The 25,631-nt window shown below is 41.3% G+C and overlaps 1 protein-coding gene across 1 annotated transcript in view; it reads right to left on the bottom strand.

The window, feature by feature from the left end:
- SIGLEC1 (sialic acid binding Ig like lectin 1) overlaps positions 1 to 25,631 on the bottom strand; it is a 103,860-nt gene that overhangs the window by 35,322 nt on the left and 42,907 nt on the right. The window contains exons 6-12 of the mRNA XM_089691169.1: positions 19,129 to 19,383; positions 18,638 to 18,937; positions 10,892 to 11,149; positions 6,581 to 6,877; positions 3,959 to 4,216; positions 2,384 to 2,683; positions 1,059 to 1,313 (exon numbers count right to left, since the gene is read on the bottom strand). Of these exons, the coding sequence (XP_089547295.1) occupies positions 1,059 to 1,313; positions 2,384 to 2,683; positions 3,959 to 4,216; positions 6,581 to 6,877; positions 10,892 to 11,149; positions 18,638 to 18,937; positions 19,129 to 19,383 (1,923 nt within the window). The remainder of the gene's footprint in view (positions 1 to 1,058; positions 1,314 to 2,383; positions 2,684 to 3,958; positions 4,217 to 6,580; positions 6,878 to 10,891; positions 11,150 to 18,637; positions 18,938 to 19,128; positions 19,384 to 25,631) is intronic.

A 25,631-nucleotide genomic window follows, 5' to 3' on the forward strand; every position in this document is an offset into this window, starting at 1 on the left:
CCTTCATTGAGAAATTTTCTTTCACTGATTACGACCTGTAACACAATATATGAATGAGGGAGAGCCTGAACAGTCACAGGATTCTCTCACCCATTCATAGTTAATATTACAGGCAGTGTAATCAATAAAATAACTTTTCTCAATGGAGGAGGACGAAGGAGGGGCATTTTCCCATTGGACCATCTGTATTGCTGTTCTTCCTGAAGATCTGAAGCAGTTACCGTTGCAGTGCCGGCAGTTCAGAGACAGGAAGAGGATAGGGCATCTCTGCAGTGAAGATTTCTCTAAGATCCATTTGCTTTCACAACATAAGACAGCCTTCCTTACAGGTAAATGAGCTGCAGGGATTTTTGCAGCTTTAAACTGATTTAGCATGGTGGTATTCTAGTAACAGTTAGTTACATTCAATTGGATTTGTTCTGTAATGTTGAAGACATTTTGTAGCTTCTCCAAGCCACTTAATCAATTCTAATGAGTATCAGGAAAATACCCCAGCATTTATATTCACAAAGTAAAGACACTTCCATCCAGTCAACAAGATATGTGCAGATTTTGATTGTCCAAGAACAGGAAGGGAGGTGTGATAGCCATCCTGTTCTAGTTACATGATCATATTCTTGGTTTCAGGAAGTTTTCATAGGTGTTGATCCCCTGATTTCTATGGCTAAAGGTGTGACTTGTTGTTGGAACAGTGGGGTAGAGATGTTAAAACTGCATCAAATGTGGATGAATGTTGTCGTCGAAGAACCCTACCCATGTTCAATGATGGTTTTTCCAGTATTGCAGTTTTCACTTCTTGCATCATATTCTTGGACAATGACGTTGGCTTTTCCATGGTTATTGGAATAAAGTGTAGCTATAAATGTTGGGGCATCTGTCTGATATTCATTTGAACTGAAAAAGTGGCTTCAACATTACAGAACAATGCCAGCTAAATGTAACTAACTGCTACTAGCTATACCATGACCTGGATAAAAGTGAACCTTCAGAGACATTGGTGGCAATCCACATTTGCAATGCAAAGGAAAAAGGCAAAGAAAAAGATAAACCAAACGTACATGACACATGCAGTGACACAGAAGGGGAAGTGCTGCTGTCTTGACTGCCACGGGCCAGGCAATGATAATATCCAGAGTCGCTGCTTTTTATACTGTCAAACTGCAGATAGTTGTCATGGGTCTTCCCCAGCCACCTGCTGTTCTTGTACCAAATGTATTCCATTTCCTCCAACTGGGACTTCATGCTGTCACATGTCAGCCTCACCTGAACTCCTTCTGAAACCTCTGTGGATGGGTTCACGAGGACTCTGGAGGCTGTGGTGAAAATGAATAATGCTGTTTAAAGAGACCTGTTCCCATAAGATTATACTTGTGTTTATTATATTTTAGCATTACCTTGTCTCATGTCAAGATATCCAAAAGCCCTGAAACTGCTGCTGGAACTTGGACCAACATCTTACATGTAATGTCAGCAACCCCAGCAGACTCAGACCTGTCATTCAAGTGACCCTCTGTAGAATTTCTCCCCAGGCAGCTACATAAAAGTTTATGTAGGGCAGTGTTTCTCAACTCCAGTCCTCATGGACCCCCAACAGGTCATGTTTTCAGGATTTCCCTCAGATGAAACAGCTGTGGTAATTACTAAGGCAGTGAAACTGATCAAATCACCTGTGCAAAATAATGGAAATCCTGAAAACATGACCTGTTGGGGGTCCATGAGGACTAGAGTTGAGAAACACTGATGTAGGGAGATGAGGGGAGGCGTGGAAGAGCTGGACCAGCACAGAGGGTAATTAGACACTCACAGAGAGGACTATGGTGTGCAAGGAAGGAGGGGGCTGTGCTAGGGAATTGACTCTCCTGAAGTGGTCAATTAGACAAGATCCAAGGCACGCTGCAAGTAAATAGAAAACCACTTATGGAAAGGAAAAATACTACCAACAAAGAAAATACTTAGATTTTTTTTGTGCTTTTACCTGCAATTTTACTTTTACCTGTAATAAAACTATCCCATTACTCAGTGTACTAATCACTAGTTTTGGGATCAGCAGCTTCCATGCTGGTATTTGGGTTTAATTAGATTAGAAACTAATTTAGAGTTTGGATTAATGGATTCATTCTAAATGTTAAAATTCAACTCCATGCTCCCCGTTAGGCGCTGCCCAGTGCCTCCAGGTACACCCCACCATCTTGGCAACCCCCATTTTCAGATGCCCTATGTTAGTCCCAAGTCCTCCTCACTCCCTCTCAGGTGCTGGGCAGTCCTCAATAATGCAAAAAGCATGTCAGATCAAGTAAAGCACCAGTAAAAAAGAATATCACGACAGGAAGCCAGAGCAGGCAACAAAACGCTAATTTCATAAAGGAGCTTGATACAGACTTACTCTGAACAATGAAATGTAAAGTCTCTGATAAAGATTCAATGGGGTTTCTGGCAGTGCAGGTGTATTTTCCTTCATCCTCCATCCTAAGGTTTTTAATATTCAGAGTCAACTCATTCCAAGCTGAAGAAACCGTGATCCGCTCATTTGAAGAGTCTGCATTAGGTCTGGAAGCTACCAGCTGGTCTCCTTTGTACAGCATGACCTCAGCCGTAGGGTAGCTGTCTACGGTACAGAGTATGAAGGCTGTTCGCCCCTCTTTAGTATCTTGAAAGGACCTGAGCTGCATACTTCTTGGAGCATCTGATGTACATAGAACAATAAACAATATCTATTAATCTGATGGAAAACAACAATTCCTGCTGAAAAAAAAGTTCTAAAAGTTTATATAGAAGAAGAAAGTAAAAGGAAAAAATACAAAGGATAGTGGTCAGACTTAGCAAGTGTACCAAGGATCTGACATGTTGATTGACGGGAGACTTTTAAGCTTCAATCCTACACATGTAAATAATCATTCCCTTAAGAAACTGCACAACAGCACATAACTAACCACAAGAAACATACATTTCTGTTATCTAGGACACCTTATCAGCCTGACTGACCTCCAGACTCCCAAATACCTTGTAGAACAAAGAGACAGTCTCTGTTGCACAAGCAGACATTACAAGGGTCTGGAGAACAACAATTTGTACCAAAAGCATCAGTGGAGACATCAGTGGTCTAAAAGACCCCTGATATCCCACAAAAGTAGCCAAAGCTGACCAATCAGAAGCCTGTGCTTTCATCCCTGCAAGGAGAGAAGAGAAAGCCGAGGGGATTTCAAATCCCCAAACCTGTGAAGTGGCTTTTTCTTCTGTGACAGCATGAGATCAGTGCAGGAAGGTTTCCCGCACCGCTCATGTGCGAACTCTAGGTTAACACAGGAGCAGTGGGAAAACCGCATACGATTTGGACAGGAATCTTCTGTGACAGCATGGGATCAGTGCAGGAAGGTTTCCCGCACCGCTCATGTGTGAACTCTAGGTATATACAGGAGCAGTGGGAAAACCGCATGCGATTTGGACAGGAATCTTCTGTGACAGCATGGGATCAGTGCAGGAAGGTTTCCCGCACTGCTCATGTGTGAACTCTAGGTATACACAGGAGCAGTGGGAAAAACTCATGCGATTTGGACAGGAATCTTCTGTGACAGCATGGGATCGGTGCAGGAAGGTTTCCCGCACTGCTCATGTGTGGACTCTAGGTATATACAGGAGCAGTGGGAAAACCGCATGCGCTTTTGACAGGAATAACATTCCTGTTCAAATCTCATGCTATTCTTTGCCGTGTAATTTGCCTTCAAACATTTTGTATGGACCCAAATTAAACCGCAAAGTATCGGTACTCGTACTCACTAATCAAAAAAGGGTATCGGTGAAGCCCTCATTAATATTCGGTTTTCAGAAGATTTTTATTTTTATAAAAAACGTTTATTGGAATATTCTTTAAGTTTTCATTTCCCAAAAATATTGGTGTATGATATATTTCCACAGATCTGGGCCTAATACAGATTTTTTTTTTCATATAATTCGTACTTACATGCCACCTGAAGTCTGACGGGGGCAGAGGTCTTGCTGTTCTCACCACTCCATGCTTTGCAATAATACGACCCAGAATCTGAGCTGGTGACTCGACTAAAGTGTAGAACATCCTCCTGTTCTTCCCTCAGCAAAGCATTATTTTTATACCAGCTGAAGGTGTCATTTCCTGTGTCCGAGGAGCTTTTCAAGAGGCAGGTGAGGGTAACATTTTCCCCTTCTCGTATATCCGCAGATGGGGACACCATCATTTTTGCCGCTGTTCAAGCAAACATAAATACAGGTCTTGCCTTGTTCACATTTTGAGATCACATGAAAATCTGAAGTATTTTATATGCAATAGTAACCTATAAATTATATCTTACATTTTTTATATTTCATTTGCAAAGATCATGTAATTGTGAATTACATGAAGAACGTGTGAGAGCTGCTGTACATACTGTATTATACATTACCAGTAAAAATTGATCTACAGTATATACATATTTATTTATATTAGTATGCTAGTTTTTGTTTCATCCTCCTTCTAGGCAGAAAACAAGCAAAATATTGTATCACAACCTCCAAACTTGATCACACCCTTAGGGCAGGGGTAGGCAACATGTGGCTCTCTAGCTGTTGTGGAACTACATTTCCCATGAGGCATTGCAAAGATTACAAAACTGACAGTTACAGCTATGACTTGCAGAGGCATGATGGAACTTGTAGTCCTGTGGCTCTCAGGTTGCCTACCTCTGCCTTAGGGGTATATTTATAAAGCGTTTGTTGGACAAATGTCACACACATTCATGCAGGCTAGACTAATTGTTTCCCATATTTTCTGTAATAGATTAATTCTTGTGATCATCAGCTCCATCTAATGGCCAAAATGCAGTATGTTTTCTCAAGGTATTTCAGAAAACTATACTCCATTTTGACCACTAGATGGAGCCGATGATCATAGAAATTAATCTATTACTGAACATACAGGGGACAATTGGTCCAGCATGCACATACACTATATTGCCAAAAGTATTGGGCCAGCCCTCCAAATTATTGGATTCAGGTGTTCCAATCACCTCCATGGCCACAAGTGTATAAAATCATCACCTATGTATGCAGACTGCTTCTACAAACATTTGTGAAAGAATGGGTCGCTCTCAGGAGCTCAGTGACTCCAAGCGTGGTCCCGTGATAGGTTGCCACCTGTGCAATAAGTTCATCCGTGACATTTCCTGGCTACTAAATATTCCACACTCAACTGTTAGTGGGATTATAACAAAGTGGAAGCAACTGGGAACAACAGCAACTCAGCCACCAAGTGCTACACCACGTAAAATGACAGAGCGGGGTCAGCGCATGCTGAAACGCACAGTGCACAGAAGTCGCCAACTGTCTGCAGAGTCAATAGCCAAAGACCTCCAAACTTGGTGTGGCCTTCAAATTAGCTCAACAACATTGCATAGAGAGCTTCATGGAATGGGTTTCCATGGCCGAGCAGCTGAATCCAAGCCTTACATCACCAAATGCATTGCAAAGCGTCGGATGCCCTGGTGTAAAGCATGCTGCCACTGGACACTAGAGCACTGGAGATGTGTTCTCTGGAGTGACCAATCACGCTTCTCTGTCTGGCAATCCGATGGACGTGTCTGGGTTTGGCGGTTGCCAGGAGAATGGTACTTGCCTGACTGCACTGTGCCAAGTGTAAAGTTTGTTGGATGGGGAATATGGTGTGGGGTTGTCTTTCAGAGGTTGGGCTTGGCCCCTTAGTTCAGTGAAGGGAACTCTTCAGCATACCAAGACATTTTGAACAATTTCATGCTCCCAACTTTGTGGGAAGAGTTTGGGGATGGTCCCTTCCTGTTCCAACATGACTGCGCACCAGTGCACAAAGCAAGGTCCATAGAGACATGGATGAGTGAGTTTGGGGTGGAGGAACTTGACTGACCTGCACAGAGTCCTGACCTCAACCCAATAGAACGCCTTTGGGATGAATTAGAGCAGAGACTGCGAGCCAGGCCTCCTCCCCCGACATCAGTGCCTGACCTCACAAATGTGCTTCTGGAAGAATGGTCCAACCTTCCCATAGACACCCTCCTAAACCTTGTGGACGGCCTTCCCAGGAGAGTTGAAGCTGTTATATCTGCAAAGGGCGGGGCCAACTCAATTTTGAACCCTACGGACTAAGAGTGGGATGCCATTAAAGTTCATGTGTGTGTGAAGGCAGTCAGGCCAATACTTTTGGCAATATAGTGTGTATATACAGGTATATATATACATGTAAATATCTAGTAAGAAGAATTCAGAGATCAATTCCTGCTTCTATTTTTAAAGACTGGATGAAGTATGCAATCCTAGAACTTTCTTAATCAAAATACAAAAAGCATTCAGCGATATATAAATAACAGCTATAGTTTTTTTTCAATAAAATACTGTATATTATCATATACAAACATCCAAAAATGAAAAGCATAGTATAGTATAGTATAGTATAGTATAGTATGGTATAGTAGAGTGTATTCCCTAGTTTAGGAATTGAAGATTTTGCTCTCCAATTGGATGGATTTGTTTTTTTCTTTATGCTGTCATTCACAGCAAAAGAAAATCAAGTTTCCCAAAGCCACCAATACAGATTGTTGCTTACTTGGCGCAGTGAATTGTATTGTTTCCTTCGCTGAGCCATGTGTGCTGTTTGCTGTGCAGGTAAAGGTTCCCTCATCTTCCAGTACAACATCCCGGATTTCCAGTTGTAAGGAGTTGGTAGAAGACTTCATTTTGAATCTATCACTGGAAGGATCCTTCAAGCTGGACGCTACCAGAGTCTCTTTTCTGTATACGAAGAACATTGATGGAGGATCACTGTCCACTGTGCACAGAATAATGGCTGTCAGTGGATCCTGACTTGACACAAAAGATGTTATTGAGAGGTGTCTGGGGGGATCTGTGAGAAAAGCAGAATTAATACTATAAAAGAAAAGGCTCATTCCATGAGATATTTAGTACTCTTCATGCAATAAGTAAGAGTGTATCTAAAGCAAATACTTTTTTTCTGTGATTCAGGACTAGAACCCCTTTCATGTTTTTTTAATGTCTTTGGTTTTACTAGGAAGATTGACTCATTTGTTTCTCCTGTTGACCATTGTCACCGGTATAGGAAATGATAGGGAATCCAATGTGATTATTATCACTAAAACATGAATTGAGGAGAAATCTTTCCATCTGGCCATCAATTCTGGTGATAGTGGTCAAAGAGAGGCTTTATTCCTCATTTTAGATATGTTGCACATTTTTATTTATTTTCTGTTGAGTCTTTGGAAAACAAAAACCTGACATGGGTTTTTTAGTATTCTATTCAAAACTGAAAAAATAGGTTGGGAAACCAGTGTCATAGCAACCCAGGCAGTTGTTGGGTGGAGGTCCCCAATAGGAAGGTTGTTGGGGCAACTTAAACATGGAAAATCAGTGTGCATGTAAAGATAACACAACACAATATCAATATCTCTGAGTTGCTAATCACGTCTCCCTTGTCTCCCCACCTTCTATGAGGTGAGTGGTAACACATTTCCAAGGGCAACCCTTCTTTCTCAAACCTGTCTCTCTGGTTTGAGAAAGAAGGGTTGTCCTATGAAGCGCATTACCGACCTCCTCTTGCCACCAGCATGTAGAGGTTACCACAAGGCAGTAGGCAGTTTACTGGACGCTGGTGATCTTTTGACAGTTGTCAGAGCGGGTCCCTGTGATGTTAAGCAGGGGATCTGAAGCTGGCATTCCTGTTTACAGCCTTACTTTATCTCCACCTTGGTGATTCCTACCTCCTATGCTGATTATCAAGAATGTTAACTGTAAACATGCTATTTTGTTCTTTTAATAAATGATTACTGTCAAGCATACTGAAACAGTCTTCCGGAGGTTAAAATCTCATGTCTCTTTAGCTAAGAACTTATAAGTACGCCAAAAAATAATAGTTAATGTTGAAAAATGGTGGTGTGCTACTTACTGAGTAAATGTAAAAGTAATTCCCTGCACTGCTGCTCCTCTCTGACCATTTCTGTCCACAGTACTGGTCCCTAATAGTGTTCTAACTATGCTGACACCTCTTCTGACTGTTTTAGTAAATCTCCTAGTGCAGTGGTTCTCAACCTGTGGGTCGTGACCCCTTTGGGGGTCGAACTACCCTTTCACAGGGGTCGCCTAAGACCATCAGGAAAACACATATTTCTGATGTGTAAAGAGCAGCTACTGTGTAGAAAGCAGCTACTGTGTTGAAAGCAGCTACTGTGTAGAAAGCAGCTACTGTGTTGAAAGCAGCAGTATTGGAGGTAAAACGACACTCATGAATTATAATTACTGGGTAAATAATTTTATGGTTGGGGGTCACCAGAACATGAGGAACTGTATTAAAGGGTCACAGAATTAGGAAGGTTGAGAACCACTGTCCTAGTGCATCTTAAAATCGACACTATTGTCTCATTTAATAGGGTTGATTTAATTTTTTATTGATTTCTCTAAGCTTGAACGTAACATCAACACTCCGGATCAGTTTGTCAGGGATATCCTGCCACCTGCCAGCACCATAATGCAAGCTATGAGCCATCAGGCACTTACATGTGCATGAGGGTCATTGCTGAATAGTCCTTCAGCCTGTACTCCTGCGACTCCTGCTCTTGAGATTTGTGTTTGACCTTGTTGCTGACCCAGCTTTCATCAGATCTACTCCTATAGGTGCTGCTATCTTGGTTACCAACCTTAGCCTGGACTTCAGACCAAGATTCTGTCTATCAGATAAGTACCTCACTACCTGCACAATGGCAACCTCTACATGTTCCTGCCCCCGACTCTGCCTACGGTTTAATGTCTTCTTGCAAGGCTGTTACCAAACCCAAAGAATAATAAAGTGATAAAGCGAGCGCTAAACTTAATTGATGGAATAAGCAGCTGAACACACTAAAAGGTGAACCACAATGCCTTCAGATAACAGAGTAAATATTGGTGCAGCGCTAGAAATTGAACAAAAAGCCTAATGTATGTCTCATAGACGCATGTGTGAAATAAGGAGGAGCCCTTGTAAGCCGTTGACGTCAAGCCGTCGGATCACGGGGATCCGACGGCCACTTCATATTTCCAGCTGGTCAGTTGTTCATGTGTATTACATATGTGACTCTTATTGTGGCACTTTCATATATACTGCAGTTCTTTTTGTACGTTTTTTAATATAACTTTTACACCTTCATAATACTACACTATGGGATATTCCTAATGTTTGCTCTGCATTGAGCACCTTAAATCCCCCAGCACCACTTCCAGTTGGTGTTCCAGCACCCTGAAGAGGTTGAGCTATCTATACGGACCATCGTACCTCAGCTCTTTGAGGAAGACCATCCACCCACAGGCTGCACCTTTATCCATACTTGAGGGACCCCTGTATACCAGGAGTACAATATACAACGCGCTTTTAACTAGCGTATCTGGTAAGTGCACACTCTGTACATTTATTACATCATCCCAAGGAGAAATAACATTCTGGGACTCCATACAAGTGATTTGAAGATTGCACTTGATCTTATGATATTTGGACATTATAATACTTCTACGCATGTCATGATCATGCGTTTTTTATGAACATTCACACACTAATTCATTCGTTCACCTCCAGTGTACTTTTGTTACTATTCATGTTTAATATATATATGCATAACGCATTTATTTCACACATGCGTCTATGAGACATACATTAGGCTTTTTGTTCAATTTCTAGCGCTTCACCAATATTTACTCTGTTGCCAAACCAGGGGCGGACTGACCATTTGGAGACTTGGGCACTGCCTGAGGGCCCGGGGTCAGTAGGGGGCCCATTGAGATGCCCCTGGTACCTTTTTCACAGGCTTTTTTGAGTTTGGGCAAGGACACAGGGGCCCCATGATCCCCTATTGCCCGGGGGCCCCATGAGTTGTCAGTCTGCCCCTGTACCAAACCCAGCTTGTGACTTGAATCTGCTAATAGCTGAGCTTAGTGTATCCTTGGTGTACTACTGGTTGTACATCTGCTCATGTGATAAAAGTGCTTTCATTTTCCAATCTTCAGTTCCTGCACCCAACCACTTGTCCTCTTCCATTGTCCAGGAAGGCCCTGTTTCAACTTCCAGGGGTGCTCAGTTGGGAGTTCTCCAAGAGGCCACCACCATCATGCTAGGCTCCTCATACAGTACAAGTATGTGACCGAGTCGTCTTACTTCTGCTGCCCTTTTACCAAACAATAGTGAAAAAAAAATCTGTTGTTGTATGGGATTCCATTCCTTAATTCAGACCTCTAACTGTACATGTAAAGTTATGTAACTAGGTGCTGGGCTACAGCAATATGGAGAAGAAGACATTGCCTTTTATTCTTCTCTCCCTCTACTGAGATACTAATGTTATGCTGCATCATTCTCCTCTGGCCAGCAATGGGAGAGAAAAGCCAAGCAAGGCCATAGACTTCTATTCAGAGTGCTAAGAATCTTGGGAGCTGTAATTTGATATGATAGCCATATAATAGGGCAACTTGACTCCTTACACTACAGATACCAATAGGCACTATGCAGTAGGAGGAGTGGAAAGATGATTTTTTTTTATAGACTGCCTAGGAAATTTCCTCTTGGCACCAAGGTACATAGATAGAGAGTGCCTTTGATCTGGCTATTCAGCCAGCTGAGGTTCTTGAGAAGGTCGAGGCAAAGAACAGAGGACCCATCACATTCAGCGGTACTGGGGTAGCGCTACAGTTAATACATAAAAAGTAATTTGTATACATTTTATAACTCCAAGCAGATATGTTCAACTGGTCCAATGCCCTTGATCAATTTGTTTTTTTAAATGCTTACATTTTATGGTTTTCCAGGAGGGCTTCATATCTTAGAATAGCCTTCCTGGGCTTGTATCAGGCATGGAGAGAGAGAGAAAGAGAGAGAGATGAAACTTACACAAGACGTGTAGCGTCACTGGTGGCGACATGCTGCTGCCCTGAGTATTGTGGATTCTGCAGTAATAGTATCCAGCATCCTGAGCTGAGACTCTGTGGAAGTCGAGGGTGTTCCCTTTCAGGTCCTCCTTCAACCACTTTTCATTCTTGAACCAGGTGTAAATGCTCCCCTTCTCCGAGCCTCTTGTGGCCACACAAGTCAGTCTGACTTCATTCCCCTCTTCTACCTCCGCAGACGGCGATACCACCACTCTTACCACTGTGGAGGAGGGCACACATTTTAAAGTGGACCTGTCATAAACATTCAAAATCATCAAAATAAATGTATACTTAAAAAAAAAAATGGCAGAGCCACTCATCCTGGGAAATTGCATGTACATTTGTTTTGTGTGAACAAGGCACAATAGAATGTTTCTGGGCTATTTACTGTCCAAGTGAAATGTTATTTATTTACAAAAAAAAAATAGAGTGCATTAGGAAAAAACTAAATTTCATAGGAAATAAATATTTATTTACTGTGATCATCAACTCCATTTAGTGGCTATCATGCAAAATTATTCCTGATTTACTTAAAGTGATTCTAAAGGCCAAATAGAAAACATGTCTATACTTATCCGTTGTGTGCAGAGGTTTTGCACAGAGCAGCCCCGATCCTCCTCTTCTCGGGTCCCCGATGGCACTCCTAGCCCCTCCCTCCTGTCGGATGCCTCAACAGCAAGCAACTTGCTATGGGGACACCCGAGCATGCGCACTCCCCAGCCTATTCACACACAGAGCAGTGGCTCATCTCGCCCCCTCTGTCTTCTCATTGGCTCACTGGTTGTGATTGACAATGAGAATGGCTCTCACTGCCAATGAGGAGAGGGAGTCCTGGAATAGCCAAGACTCCAGTGTACATCACTGGATCGAGAGGGGACTTAGGTGAGTATTAGGGCGGTTTGGGCTGGGGGCACTACTGCGCACAGAAAGTTTTTTTACCTTCATGCATAGAATACATGAAGTTAAAAAAAACCTTCAGCCTTTACAACCACTTTAATTTATGAATGAATAACATTTAACCTGGTGAGAAAACAGCCTAAAAACAATCAGTTGTGCCTCCATTTGCACAGAATGACCATCTTTGCACTTTTGCAGGATGGATAACAGTGAGGAGGCATCACTTCATCACACTGTCACCTCAAAGCCAGGCACCTCTGAAAAGTGATCCAAATGTGGAATGCTTTTCTCAGACATGGCAGTTTAGACACACATTTAAAACTAGTGTTAGCAGCAGGATCACCAGATGGGTAGCACAGATACCTCCACTAATTTATTAGGGGGTCTTTGCTACCTGTGTGGATATACACTAACCCTACTTTATTAGGTGCACCTTGCTACTACCGGGTTGGACCCCCTTTTGCCTTCATTCTTCGTGGCATAGATTCAACAAGGTGTTGGAAACGTTCCTCAGAGATTTTGGTCCATATTGATATGAATTACTGTTGCCTTTCTATCATCTGCAACCAGTCTGCCCATTCTCCTCTGACCTCTGACATCAACAAGGCATTTTCATCCACACAACTGCCACTCACTGGATATTTTCTCTTTTTTGGACCATTCTCTGTAAACCCTAGAGATGGTTGTGCGTGAAAATCCCAGGAGATCAGCAGTTTTTTAAATACTCAGACCAGACATGTGCAAAATGAAAAATATAGCTTTGTTTCGATTCGGTATTTGACAAATTTTTTTCGTTCGATGAGTTAAATTTGTTTAATTCGTGTTTCAGAATTTATGTAGTTTATTAGAATTCAACCAAATTCAAAATTTCAAATGGATTTGAAAATAAAACGGATTCGATAATAATTCAAACGTTACAATCCATAATCCACAATCCATATGTGTTTGTGATGGTATATGGGCTATATGAGGAGTTGCGCAACCATATTGGAAATTTCTATTTTAGCAACATTTTCACAGTGCCTTTGTTGATCACTACTCACGTCACCATAGCGCAGCTCACACTTTTTTGTAAAGTATTTTAGGCTTTTCTAATTTATCCTAGTCTTTTCTATTATTTTATATTCTATTCTGGTGTATTCTGTTTGCATTCAAATTCATTCTATTCAAAATTTTAATTTCGGAAGGCAGTTATAGTCTTTCTATTTTATTCTATTCTATTGTTTTTCTATACTGTTCTATTCCATTCTTTGATTCTCTATTCTAATGTTTTCTGTTCTATTCTTTGATTTTCTAATCTAATCTATTCTATTCTAATTATTATTATTATACAGGATTTATATCGCCCCAACAGTTTGCTCAGCGCTTTACAATATAACGGGAGACAATACAGCAACAATACAGTTCAATACAAGAGGGATAGGAGGGCCTGATCCTTGGAGCTTACAATCTAGGAAAATTGATTCTACTCTATTCCTTTATGTTTTGTTCAGTTTTACTCTATTCTTTTCTATTCTTTCATTTTCTATTCTAATCTTGTGTATTCTTTCCTATTCTATTCTTTTATTTTCTACTGTAATCTTTTCTCTTCTATTCTAATGGATTCTATTCTTTTCTATCCCTTTATTTTCTATTTTATTTTGTTCTGTTTTACTCTATTATTTTCTACTGTATTCTGTTTGATTCTTTCATTTTCTATTCTGTTCTTTTTTCCTCTATTATTTTCTATTCTATTCTTTTCTATTTCTTATTTTCTGTTCTATATTATTCTCTTCTTGTTTTTAAATTCAAATTGGTTTTCAAATTTGAATTTGTTTTCAAATGTGTTTTTGAGTTCAAATCGATTTGAATTTCGGACAAATTTTGTTTTCGCTATTTCAGATTAATTTAAATTGTTACTATTCTAATTCGGAATTTGGATACATCCGAATCTCCGAATGATGAAAAATGTGTCCGAATTTTCAATTCGGATCAAAATGAATTGCACATGTCTATCTCAGACCAGCCCATCTGGCACCAACAACCATGCCACGTTCAAATGCTTGGGTTGAACTTCACCAAGTTGTCTTCACGCCTAAATGCCTAAATGCGTTGTGTTGCTGCCATGTGATTGGCTGATTAGCAATTTGTGTTACATAACAATTGAACAGGTGGGTGACCGGTGGGTGTAAATTCTGGGGTATGTCCGTGACACTCCTTAGTGGCTTGGATACGCTACAAAATGTCTTCAATATTACAGAACAAGTCAAGCTGAATGTCACTAAAGCTGGCTACACACTAGTAGAATTTTGCTTCAATGTTTTAATTTTAAGAACTTTTGTTTTAATTGATAGTAGAGTCAAATCGCCATTCGCGTTTGACTGTAGGGATAAAATTCGAAGGAGCAGGATGGAACGTTTTTCTCAAACAAATTTATAACAGTCTATGTGGTTTCTGTTTGATAAATTCAATTCATTCCAAAATCAAATTTTAAAAGCAAACCATTTTGCATGTCATGCACAGGGCAGCTAATTCCCTTCAGTTGGCTGCCCTAGGCACATTGGTTGCCCAACAGAAGCTCCTGCTCCTTTTTAGATGACAAGCCTCACGCGATTTTTAAAGGTGCGTTTTGCCACGATTGCAGTGTGATTCAGTCATGTGACAGACACTGCCAAATTGCACCGCATTTGGGGGTGCCATTCAGAATGAATGGCACCCACGTATGCGCCACACGCTTTGCATTGATTGACATGCAATTTGGAATTTCAGGCAGAATCACGCTGATTCCGCCAGCGATTCCAAATCTCCAAGTGTGAATGGGGCCTCAACAAACATGAAAAGTCTCCTTCTGAATATTAAATGGAAGAAAAAGTAGTGTACAGTAAGTAGACATTAGTAATTGGGCAGCACAGTGGCTAAATGGTTAGCACTTCCGCCTGGCAGTAATAGGGTTGTTGGTTTGAATCCCAACCATGGCACCACCTGCCTGGAGTTTGCATGTTCTCCCTGTGCCTGCGTGGGTTTCCTCCCACCCAAAGACATGCTAGTAGGTGAATTGGCTCCTGTTTAAATTGTCCTTAGTATGTGTATGTATAAATGTGAGTTAGGGATCTTAGATTGTACGCCCCTTGAGGGTTAGGGATGATGTGAATGTACAATATATATGTAAAGCGCTGCGTAAATTGATGGCGCTATATAAGTACCTGAAATAAATAAATAAAATATTTGAGCTGGATGCTGAACCTAATAGCTCTACAAGAGGCCGTAGTCTCTGTGGCTGTAATTGCTCCTGTTACCATCAGTCATTATAATAACCGAAATTATATCCGTTCTATACAAATGCAACTAGACTGTCCATCACTGACACTTCATTCATTTAATTTAATAAACTGGGACCGGTCAGCATGAACCCGGTCGCTATTGTTCTATGATTTTCCAAACGCTGGCGCAGGTCAAAGTTACATTTTGGTACTACAAATTACATGACGGCAAATTAACCTCCCGGTGGGACAAGCATAACTCTATTATTGAAAAAGTCAATTGTGTTGCTGGACTGCATAGGGATGCAGTGATCATGTAAACTATAGACGCCTATTATAAGGCCCTGATCCCACTTGAGTGACGCTACCATGTTGTATTTCTACTGCATCTTTTTGTAGTTTTATAGCACACTTTTGAGTGGCACCATTCATCTGAATGGGCTTCCCTCTTCTCCAAAAATGCACTAAAAAAGCTCATGTACCAAATTTTCTACAGGAGCCAAGGGAGTTTACATTGCGATTTTTTGCATAGTTACAAAATTAGTCTGGCTGAAAAAAGATAAAAGTCAACCCAGTTCAAGAATTAAAAAAAAAAAGTTCTAATCCTACACCCATAGTTGATCCAGAGGAAGGCAAAAACCCAGCAAAGCATGATCCAATTTGCTCCAGCAGGGGAAAAAATTCCTTCCTGATCTCCCAAGAGGCAATCGGATATTCCCTGGATCAACTTTACCTATAAATGTTAGCTAGTGTTAGTTTGCATGTTTTGTCGCGTGAAAAATGCCCCTCAAAACACAAGACTGCTAACCATTTTTGACGTGCCAGCGATTTGTGCGTTTGATGTGTTTTTAGCACTTTGGCAGAAATGCTTGCTTCGGTCAGGGTCTAAAATGTGAGAGGAGGGGATTGTTGATTAAAAATACAGTCATGGCCAAAAATATTGGCACCCCTGCCTTTCTGTCGGATAATGCGCCACTTCGGTCAGAAAATTGTTGCAATTGCAAATGTTTTGGCATTCTCATGTTGATTTCTTTTGTTGGTATTGGTATGACACAAAAAAGTGGAGAAACAAAAAGCCAAATCTGCCGCATTCCATGCAAAATGCCAAACATGGACTGGACAAAATGATTGGCACCCTCAATTTCATATTTGGCAGCACACCCCTTGGAAAAAATAACTGAAATCAATGGCTTCCTGTAACCATCAATGAGTTTCTTCTACCTCTCTACTGGAATTGTGGAGCGCTCTTCTTTCACCAACTTCTCCAGGTCTCTCAGATTGGAAGGGTTCCTTTCACCAACTGTTGTTTTGAGGTCTCTCCACAGGTGTCCTATGAGATTGAGATTTGGACTTATTGCTGGCCAGTTCAGTACTCCCCAGCTTTGTCTGAAACCATTTCTGGGTGATTTTTGATGTGTCCTTTGGGTCATTGTCCTACTGTAAGACCCATGACCTCTGATGGAGACCCACATTTCTGACACTGGGCCCTATATTGCACCTCAGAATTCTTTGGTAGTCTTCAGATTTCAAAATGCCATGCACATGGTCAAGACATCCAGTGCCCGAAGTAGCAAAGCAACTCCAAAACAGCAGTGACCCCCCCACCATGTGTGACTGTAGAGACTGGATTGTTTTTTTTAAAGGCCTTATTTCTTTTTATGAAATGAGTAGAATGATGTGTTTCATCTGTCCACAGCACATTCTCCTAAAAGGATTTTGGCTTCCTCAGGTAAGCTTTGGTAAATTCCAATCTGGCGTTTTTAGGTTTCTGTGTCAGTAGTAGGGTCCTCCTGGGTCTTCTACCATATCATCCTTTTTCATTCAGATGGCGATGTATAGTGCGAACGGACACAGTTGTACCATGAACCTTAAGATCAGCTTGAATTTGTCTGGAAGTTGATCGAGGTTCTTTAGCCACCATTTGAACAATCCTTTGTTGCAATCTTTGATCAGTTTTTCTCTTCCGTCCACATCCAGGGAGATTAGCTACGGTGCCATGGGCTGTAAACTTATTGACAATGTTGTGCACAGTGGACACAGGAACATGAAGATCTTTGGAGAAGGACTTGTAGCTTTGAGATTGTCCATGCTTTTCCACAATTTTTCTCAAATCCTCAGACAATTCTTTGCTGCTTTTTCTCATGCTCCATGTGGCACACAGAGAAACACAACAGAAAGGTTGAATCAATTTTTCACCATTTTAAGGCTACGTTCACACTAGCGTTGTGTGCAGACGGCAGAGAGGCATTTGGTAAGTGTTTTTACCGCTTCCCAAACGCCTTGGACAATTCTGCACATTGCAGCACATAGTGCTGTTCTAACGGGAGTGTTAGCATTGCGTCGTGGCAAAACGGATGCCTCTGGACGAGTCAGGAGGCGTCGAAGCCTCCTATTCTAGTCTATGGTGCCGCTCCGCAAATGCCCGGCCGGCGTTTGCGGTGCGGTTGCGATGCAGTTGTGGGGCGTTTGCGGAGCGGTAACACCATTCAAACTTCACTATAGGCATTAGTGAGGCGTTTTTAACGCTCGGCAAACGCCTAGCAACCGCCGCTAAACCGCGCATGCGGCGTTTGCGGAGCGTTTGCCGAGCATTAAAAACCGCTCCGCAAACGCCGGACCAGCGCTTGCCAAACGCTATAGAAAGAAAGATAATGAGAGAGAGAAAGAGAGAGAGAAAGAAAGAGAGAGAGAAAGAAAGAAAGTGAGCGAGAGAGAAAGGAAGAGGGAGGGACAGAAATAGAAAGAGAGAGAAAAGAAAAGGGGGGGGGAAGAGAGAGAGAGATGGCGAGAAAGTAAGAGGCAGAGAGAGAAAGAGAGAGAGAGAAAGTGGAAGAGAGAGAGAGAGGGGGGGGTAGAGAGAGAAAGAAGGAGAAAAAGAGAGAGAGGTGGAGGAGAGAGAGAGGGAGAGAGAGGGGGGGAGAGGGAGAAAGGGAAGAGAGAGAGGGAAGAGGGAGATAGGGAGAACGAGAGAGAGTGGGAGAAAAAGAGAAAGAAAGAGAAAAAGAAAGAGAGAGAGAGATGAAGAGAGAGAGGGAAGATAGAGGGAAGTGGGAGAGAGGGAAGAGAGAGGGAAGAGGGAGAGAGGGAAGAGAGAGGGAAGAGGGAGAGAGAGAGAACGAGAGAGAGAGAAAAAAAGAGAGAAAGAAAGAAAGACAAAGATAGAAAGAGAGAAAGAAAGAGAAACAGATAGAAGGAGAGAAAGAAAGAGAAACACAGAGAGAGGAAAAAAGAGAGAGAGAAAGAAAGAGAGAGAGAGAAAGAAAAAGAAAGAGAGAGAAAGAAAAAGAAAGAGAGATAGAAAGAGAGAAATAAAGAGAAAGAGAGAGAACGAGAGAGAAAAAGAAAGAAAGAATAGAAGGAAGTAGAGAGAGAGCAAGGCCTGAGGGTACCAAGGCGTCAATGCAGCCCTCGGGACATAGGTTTATAGACTTACTTTGATGTAAAATGTGTGGCTGTATACTTCTGTCGTTGTATGAGCATCCAATCTTATTGTGTCATGCGGTTTTACTGCTACATACTGTATTTTTTTACTTTTCCAAAGTGCAGATAACACATATTAGGCTAATACTAACTTTCTACAATAAGCTTCACACTTGCAGTTGCAATGCCTTCAGAATTATTGGCAAGACAGCTGTACATCCCTTCATCAGCTAAGGTCACATCCCGGATCTCTAGGCTCAGAGAATTCTTCTTGTAGGTCACTTGGATCCTTTCTCTTGGAGCCCAATGGAAAGGAGAACTGGCGATGAGGGTCCCATCTTTGTACAACCTCATTTCTGAGGAAGGATTGCTGTCTACGGCACACTGAACCATGGCCAGGTTTCCCTTCTGAGTCTCCAGGAATGAGGTGAGAACTGGAGTTCTTGGAGGATCTAAAAGAGAGACAAGCGTGTGAAAGTGAAACTGAATGTGTGCAGGAAGCCTGCAATACAGCAAAGGATGCAGAACAGAAAAAAATAGATGCAAAAAGCCTCCAGTGCTTCTGATAGGAAGCAAGAAATTCTGTGATCTCCCTTTTAACACAATAAATAATCCTTACACTCCATTACGTCCGGTGACTTACATTTTACGTTCAGTGTAACTGGTGGAGAGGAGTCACTTCCTTTATCATTTTGCACCTTGCAGTAATAGTCACCAGAATCACTGCTAGCAACTTCATTGAACACCAGAGTCCTCACAGAACCTTCCCTTATCAGGATGTTGTTCTTGTACCAGCTGTATTGGATCTCATCGGTTCTGACCCCAGGAATGGCACATGTCATTGTCACAGGAGTCCCTTCATTTATATCTGGGGAAGGGTTCACCTCCATCCTTGCAGCTGTAAAATCAGGAGAAAAAATGGGTTCACAAAGGAAACTGATTGCAAATAATTTCATCAAATATTAGTAAAAATGGCCTCCTAATATAAATTGATTATATATATATATATATATATATATATATATATATATATATGAGGTTGTTGGATTTCTGCTATCAACAGGTATTTTTTTTGCACTTACCAAACAGATATAATAAAATGCTTTAAATTGCATATTTAACAGACCAAATGGAAGCAGTTAAGAAAAGTTCATAGACAATTTAATTGTACCTAAAGCCACATAAAGCTATTTTTTTCCCTATGACAACTGTCCAAGAAGAAATGTATCTAAATATGAATAGCTCTCCTTTGATAACAGGGTTTTTAATCACCTACCCCACCTCCAACCTCCTTGGCACCCTGACCAGAGTAGTTGAAGACAACCACTCCACCGACCTGTGTGTTGGTTTTGCAGCCCAATTGTCACCTGCCATAGGAGTTTCAGGTGGCAATGTTAGCAGCCACAAATACAGATCAAATCCTCATCTGCCTCCCACCCCCTGCCCGGTGACACAGCCCCCAACAGGTCACTGACAGCCACTGGTCCGAGGCCCAGGGCTTGGGGTTTTTGACCTACCCAATTCAAAATTTAAAGCAAAAAGATATGGTGGTTTTTCATGCACATTATCCACTTCAACACTATAGGACATATATGTACGTCCTCTGGTTGAAGCTGGGATACCAGGTTCATGAGTGGTGATGCTGAAAACTGTAAAAGCAATCTGAGTGGCTAAATAGCTGCTAGATTACTTTTACATGTAGCAGAAGATGCTTTCCACTGCTTTACTGGGCTCTCCCGTTCCAACGGGGAGCTTGGGGCTGAAGTTGATTTACCATAGAGATGATTGAGGACTGGAATGTCCCCGATCATCTCTATGATCTAAGAAACTGGAAGTGACGAGTATTTTTTCACTTCTGGTTTGGGTTTTGTGTATTGTGTGAATCAGACAGATCTGTGTCTGTTCAGCTGCTTTGTAGACCAGAGGAGAGATCTGAAGTCCAATAAAGAGAACCTGTCATGGCCCATGGTATCACAAGGTATGTTGTCCACTCCTTGTGATAGCAATAAAGTTGATAAACAAAATGTGAAGAGACAGTGTAAATCTAAGTAATAAAATTAAAATGCCCCACCCCCTGTGCTCAGGTGAACGCATACGTAGGTCTTGTAAATGGTGATCACACCATACACGTGAGGTATGGTCACCAACATTACAGCGAGAGCATCAATTCAGACTTTCTGTGTAACTCTAAACTGGTAGCCTGTAAAGGCTTTCAAAGCGTTGCCTATTGAGATTTTTAACCTTTTCAATACTGGGCACTTTTACCCCCTTCCTACCCAGGCTAATTTTCAATTTTGCACTTTGAAAGACAATTGCATGGTTATGCAACACTGTGCCCATAACAAAAACGTATATTTTTTTTTCACACAAATAGAGCTTTCTTTTGGTAGTATTTAACCATTTCAATACCGTGCAATTTTACACCTTCCTGCCCAGGCCATTTTTCACGTTTCAGCGCTCTCACATTTTGAATGACAATTGCGCGGTCATACAACACTGTACCCAAACTAAAATTTTATCATTTTCTTCACACAACTAGAGCTTTCTTTTGGTGGTATTTAATCACCACTGGGGTTTTTATTTTTTGCTAAATTAACAAACAAAAGACCAAAAATTTTGAAAAAAACACGTTTTTCTTTGTTTCTGTTATAAAAGTTTACAAATAAATAATTGTTCTTCATAAATTTATGCCGAGATGTATTCTGCTACATGTCTTTGGTGAAAATAACCCAAATTAGGATGTATTATTTAGTTTGTAGGAAAGTTATAGAGTTCACAAACTATGGTATAGATCTGAATATTGATCAATCCTGAAGTACTGACAGCCAATCTAATTTCTTGAGGTCCAAGAATGTCAGAACAGTACAGATATCCCCCAAATGACCACTTTTTGCAGAGTAGACAGTCCAACGTACTTCATAAGAGGCATGGCGAGTTTTTTGAAGTTGTATTTTTTTTGTCATAATTTTTCGGAAAATTAAAAAATAAAAAAAAATATTTTCACTATTTTTTTTTTTACATATTGTCACCAGTGCAGTACAGCGTCATCCTATAACTGGCATGGCGGTGAACAGGGACACTGACTGGTGACAGTATTAAAAAAAAAAAGATATATATATATATATTTTTTATTATTTTTAATTTTTTATTACATTTTTTTAATTTTTTTTTAAGATTTTTTTTCATATTTTACTATGACCAAAGTAGTACAATGTTACCATAGTAACATTGTACTACTTTGGGGAAGTGAGCAGTATTTTTTTTTTACACAATTTGCTTATAGCAAAGAATTACTTTGCTATAAGCAAGCATTTACCTGAATGAAATCGATTCATTCAGCTTTTTTTTTTGCTTAGCTGTAATTTGGTCACAGCTAATCACATGACATGTGCATGTGATTAGCTGTGACCATTCACAGCTAGGCACTAGTATACAATGAATGAAGCCATCCATTGTATACAACTGTCATGTGACCTGCTGTGATTGGTCACAGCAGGTCACATGGCACCAGCAACGGGGCCGGTACTCAGATCTGTCATCTGCCGTGTCCGAGGTACGCGGCCGGTGACAGATCGCGCTGCTGCGCCGCTCTGCATTAGCGCAAACTGCGCATGTGCGGGAGCACGCCAAATGGCGTGCACCCGGAGTGCAGCAGCACTTTTGAAGCCGCCAAACGGCCATTGGCCAGGCGGCTAATGGTTAATAACCACTGAGTGTTTTCATTTTTTCCTAAATAAACAAAGACCAACATTTAAAAATAAAAAGTCCAATGTGGTGCCTATGTTTAAAAAGGGTCGAAATCTTTTTATAGACCTATTCATTTAACTTCTATAGTTGGGAAGATACTGGAGAGTTTAATAAAAGATCACATAGATGAGTTCTTGCTGGAAAAAAATATTTTAAGCAACAGACAGTATGGATTCATGAAAGACAGAAGTTGTCAAACAAATCTGATTTCTTTTTATGAGGAAATAAGCAAAACCTTGGACAGAGAGGTGGCTGTGGACATGGAATACTTGGACAGAGGGGTGGCGGTGGACGTGATATACTTGGATATGGGATTGGCGGTGGACATGGTATACTTGGACAGAGGGGTGGCGGTGGACACGGTATACTTGGACAGAGGGGTGGCGGTGGACACGGTATACTTGGACAGAGGGGTGGCGGTGGACACGGTATACTTGGACAGAGGGGTGGCGGTGGACGTGGTATACTTGGACAGAGGGGTGGCGGTGGACGTGGTATACTTGGACAGAGGGGTGGCGGTGGACGTGGTATACTTGGACAGAGGGGTGGCGGTGGACGTGGTATACTTGGACAGAGGGGTGGCGGTGGACGTGGTATACTTGGACAGAGGGGTGGCGGTGGACATGGTATACTTGGACAGGGGTTGTGGTGGATGTGGTATACTTGGACAGAGGGGTGGTGGTTTACGTGGTATACATGGACAGAGGGGTGGCGGTAGACATGATGTACTTGGACAGAGGGGTGACTGTGGATGTGGTATACTTGGACAGACAGGTGGCTGTGGACGTGGTATACTTGGACAGAGGGGTGGTGGTGGATGTGGTATACTTGTATTTTACAAAAGTGTTTGACACAGTTCCCCACATTTGGCTATTGTGTGAGGTCCTAGATTGTAAGCTCAAAAGAGCAGGGCCCTTGAACCCCTCGTGTTTTGTTTTGTTACTGTATTGTCTCATGTTCTGTCCCCCACTATAATGTACCGCGCTGAGCAAACCTTTTAGCGCTATATACTGTATAATAATAATAAGGTAAAGTCTACATGCTGGAAAAATCCTTGTGAAAATGAATAGAAAACTGTCTAAAAGATCGTAATTAGAGAGTAGTGGTTAATGATTCATACTCTGAATGGTCTAGGGTTGTCAATGGTGTACCCCAAGGTTCAGTGTTATCAGTGGTGTACCCCAAGGTTCAGTGTTGTCAGTGGTGCACCCCAAGGTTCAGTGTTGGGACCCTTACTTTTTAATATTTTTATAAACAATATCGGGTCTGGGATTATAAATCCCATTTCAGTCTTTGCAGATGACACCAAGCTGTGCCGGGGAATAACATCCTTACAGGATGACTCCAACTTACAAGCCGACCTCAATGCTCTGTGTAATTGGGCAGCTATGTGGCAAATGAGGTTTAATGTTGATAAATGTAAGGTTCTGCGCTTGGGGGCTAAGAATATGCATGCATCATACATACTAGGGGGGGGGGGGTACAACTGGGGGAATCAATGGTGGAGAAGGATCTGGGAGTTCTGGTAGATCACAAGCTTAATAATGGCAGCAATGCCAAGCCGCGGGTTCTAAGGCGAGAAAAATTCTCTCTTGTATTAGGAGAGGTATAGACTCCAGAGAGAGATATAATTTCCCGGTACAAATCATTAGTAAGACCTCATCTGGAATATGCAGTTCAGTTTTGGGTACCAATTCACAAAATGAACATTGGGGAACTGGAGAAAGGCAACCAAACTGATAAGAGGCATTGGAGGAGCTCCGCTATGAGGAAAGAGTAGAGGAACTGAATTTATTCTCTCTTGAGAAGAGGAGATTAAGGGGGGATATGATCTCCATGTATAATACATAAGGGGGGATATGATCTCCATGTATAATACATAAGGGGGGGATATGATCTCCATGTATAATACATAAGGGGGGATATAATCTCCATGTATAATACATAAGGGGGGATATGATCACCATGTATAATACATAAGGGGGATATGATCTCCATGTATAATACATAAGGGGGATATGATCTCCATGTATAATACATAAGGGGGATATGATCTCCATGTATAATACATAAGGGGGATATGATCTCTATGTATAATACATAAGGGGGGGATATGATCTCCATGTATAATACATAAGGGGGATATGATCACCATGTATAATACATAAGGGGGGATATGATCTCCATGTATAATACATAAGGGGGGATATGATGTCCATGTATAATACATAAGGGGGATATGATCACCATGTATAATACATAAGGGGGATATGATCTCCATGTATAATACATAAGGGGGGATATGATCACCATGTATAATACATAAGGGGGGATATGATCTCCATGTGTAATCCATAAGGGGGGATATGATCTCCATGTGTAATCCATAAGGGGGGATATGATCTCCATGTGTAATACATAAGGGGGGATATGATCTCCATGTATAATACATAAGGGGGTTATGATCTCCATGTATAATACATACGGGGGGATATGATCTCCATGTATAATACATACGGGGGGATATGATCTCCATGTATAATACATAAGGGGGGATATGATCACCATGTATAATACATACGGGGGGATATGATCTCCATGTATAATACATAAGGGGGGATATGATCACCATGTATAATACATAAGGGGGGATATGATCTCCATGTATAATACATAAGGGGGGGATATGATCACCAGGTATAATACATAAGGGGGGATATGATCTCCATGTATAATACATAAGGGGGATATGATCTCCATGTATAATACATAAGGGGGGGATATGATCACCATGTATAATACATAAGAGGGGAAATGATCACCATGTATAATACATAAGGGGGGATATGATCTCCATGTATAATACATAAGGGGGGATATGATCTCCATGTATAATACATAAGGGGGGATATGATCACCATGTATAATACATAAGGGGGGATATGATCTCCATGTATAATACATAAGGGGGGATATGATCTCCATGTATAATACATAAGGGGGGATATGATCTCCATGTATAATACATAAGGGGGGATATGATCACCATGTATAATACATAAGGGGGGATATGATCTCCATGTATAATACATAAGGGGGGGATATGATCACCATGTATAATACATAAGAGGGGATATAATCACCATGTATAATACATAAGGGGGATATGATCACCATGTATAATACATAAGGGGGGATATGATCTCCATGTATAATACATAAGGGGGATATGATCTCCATGTATAATACATAAGGGGGGGATATGATCACCAGGTATAATACATAAGGGGGGATATGATCACCATGTATAATACATAAGGGGGATATGATCACCATGTATAATACATAAGGGGGGATATGATCTCCATGTATAATACATAAGGGGGGATATGATCACCA

The sequence above is a fragment of the Staurois parvus genome, unplaced genomic scaffold, assembly GCF_062004578.1.
Source record: "Staurois parvus isolate SC_StPar_1 unplaced genomic scaffold, SC_StPar_1.0 ptg000552l, whole genome shotgun sequence".
Taxonomy (NCBI): Eukaryota; Metazoa; Chordata; class Amphibia; order Anura; family Ranidae; genus Staurois; species Staurois parvus.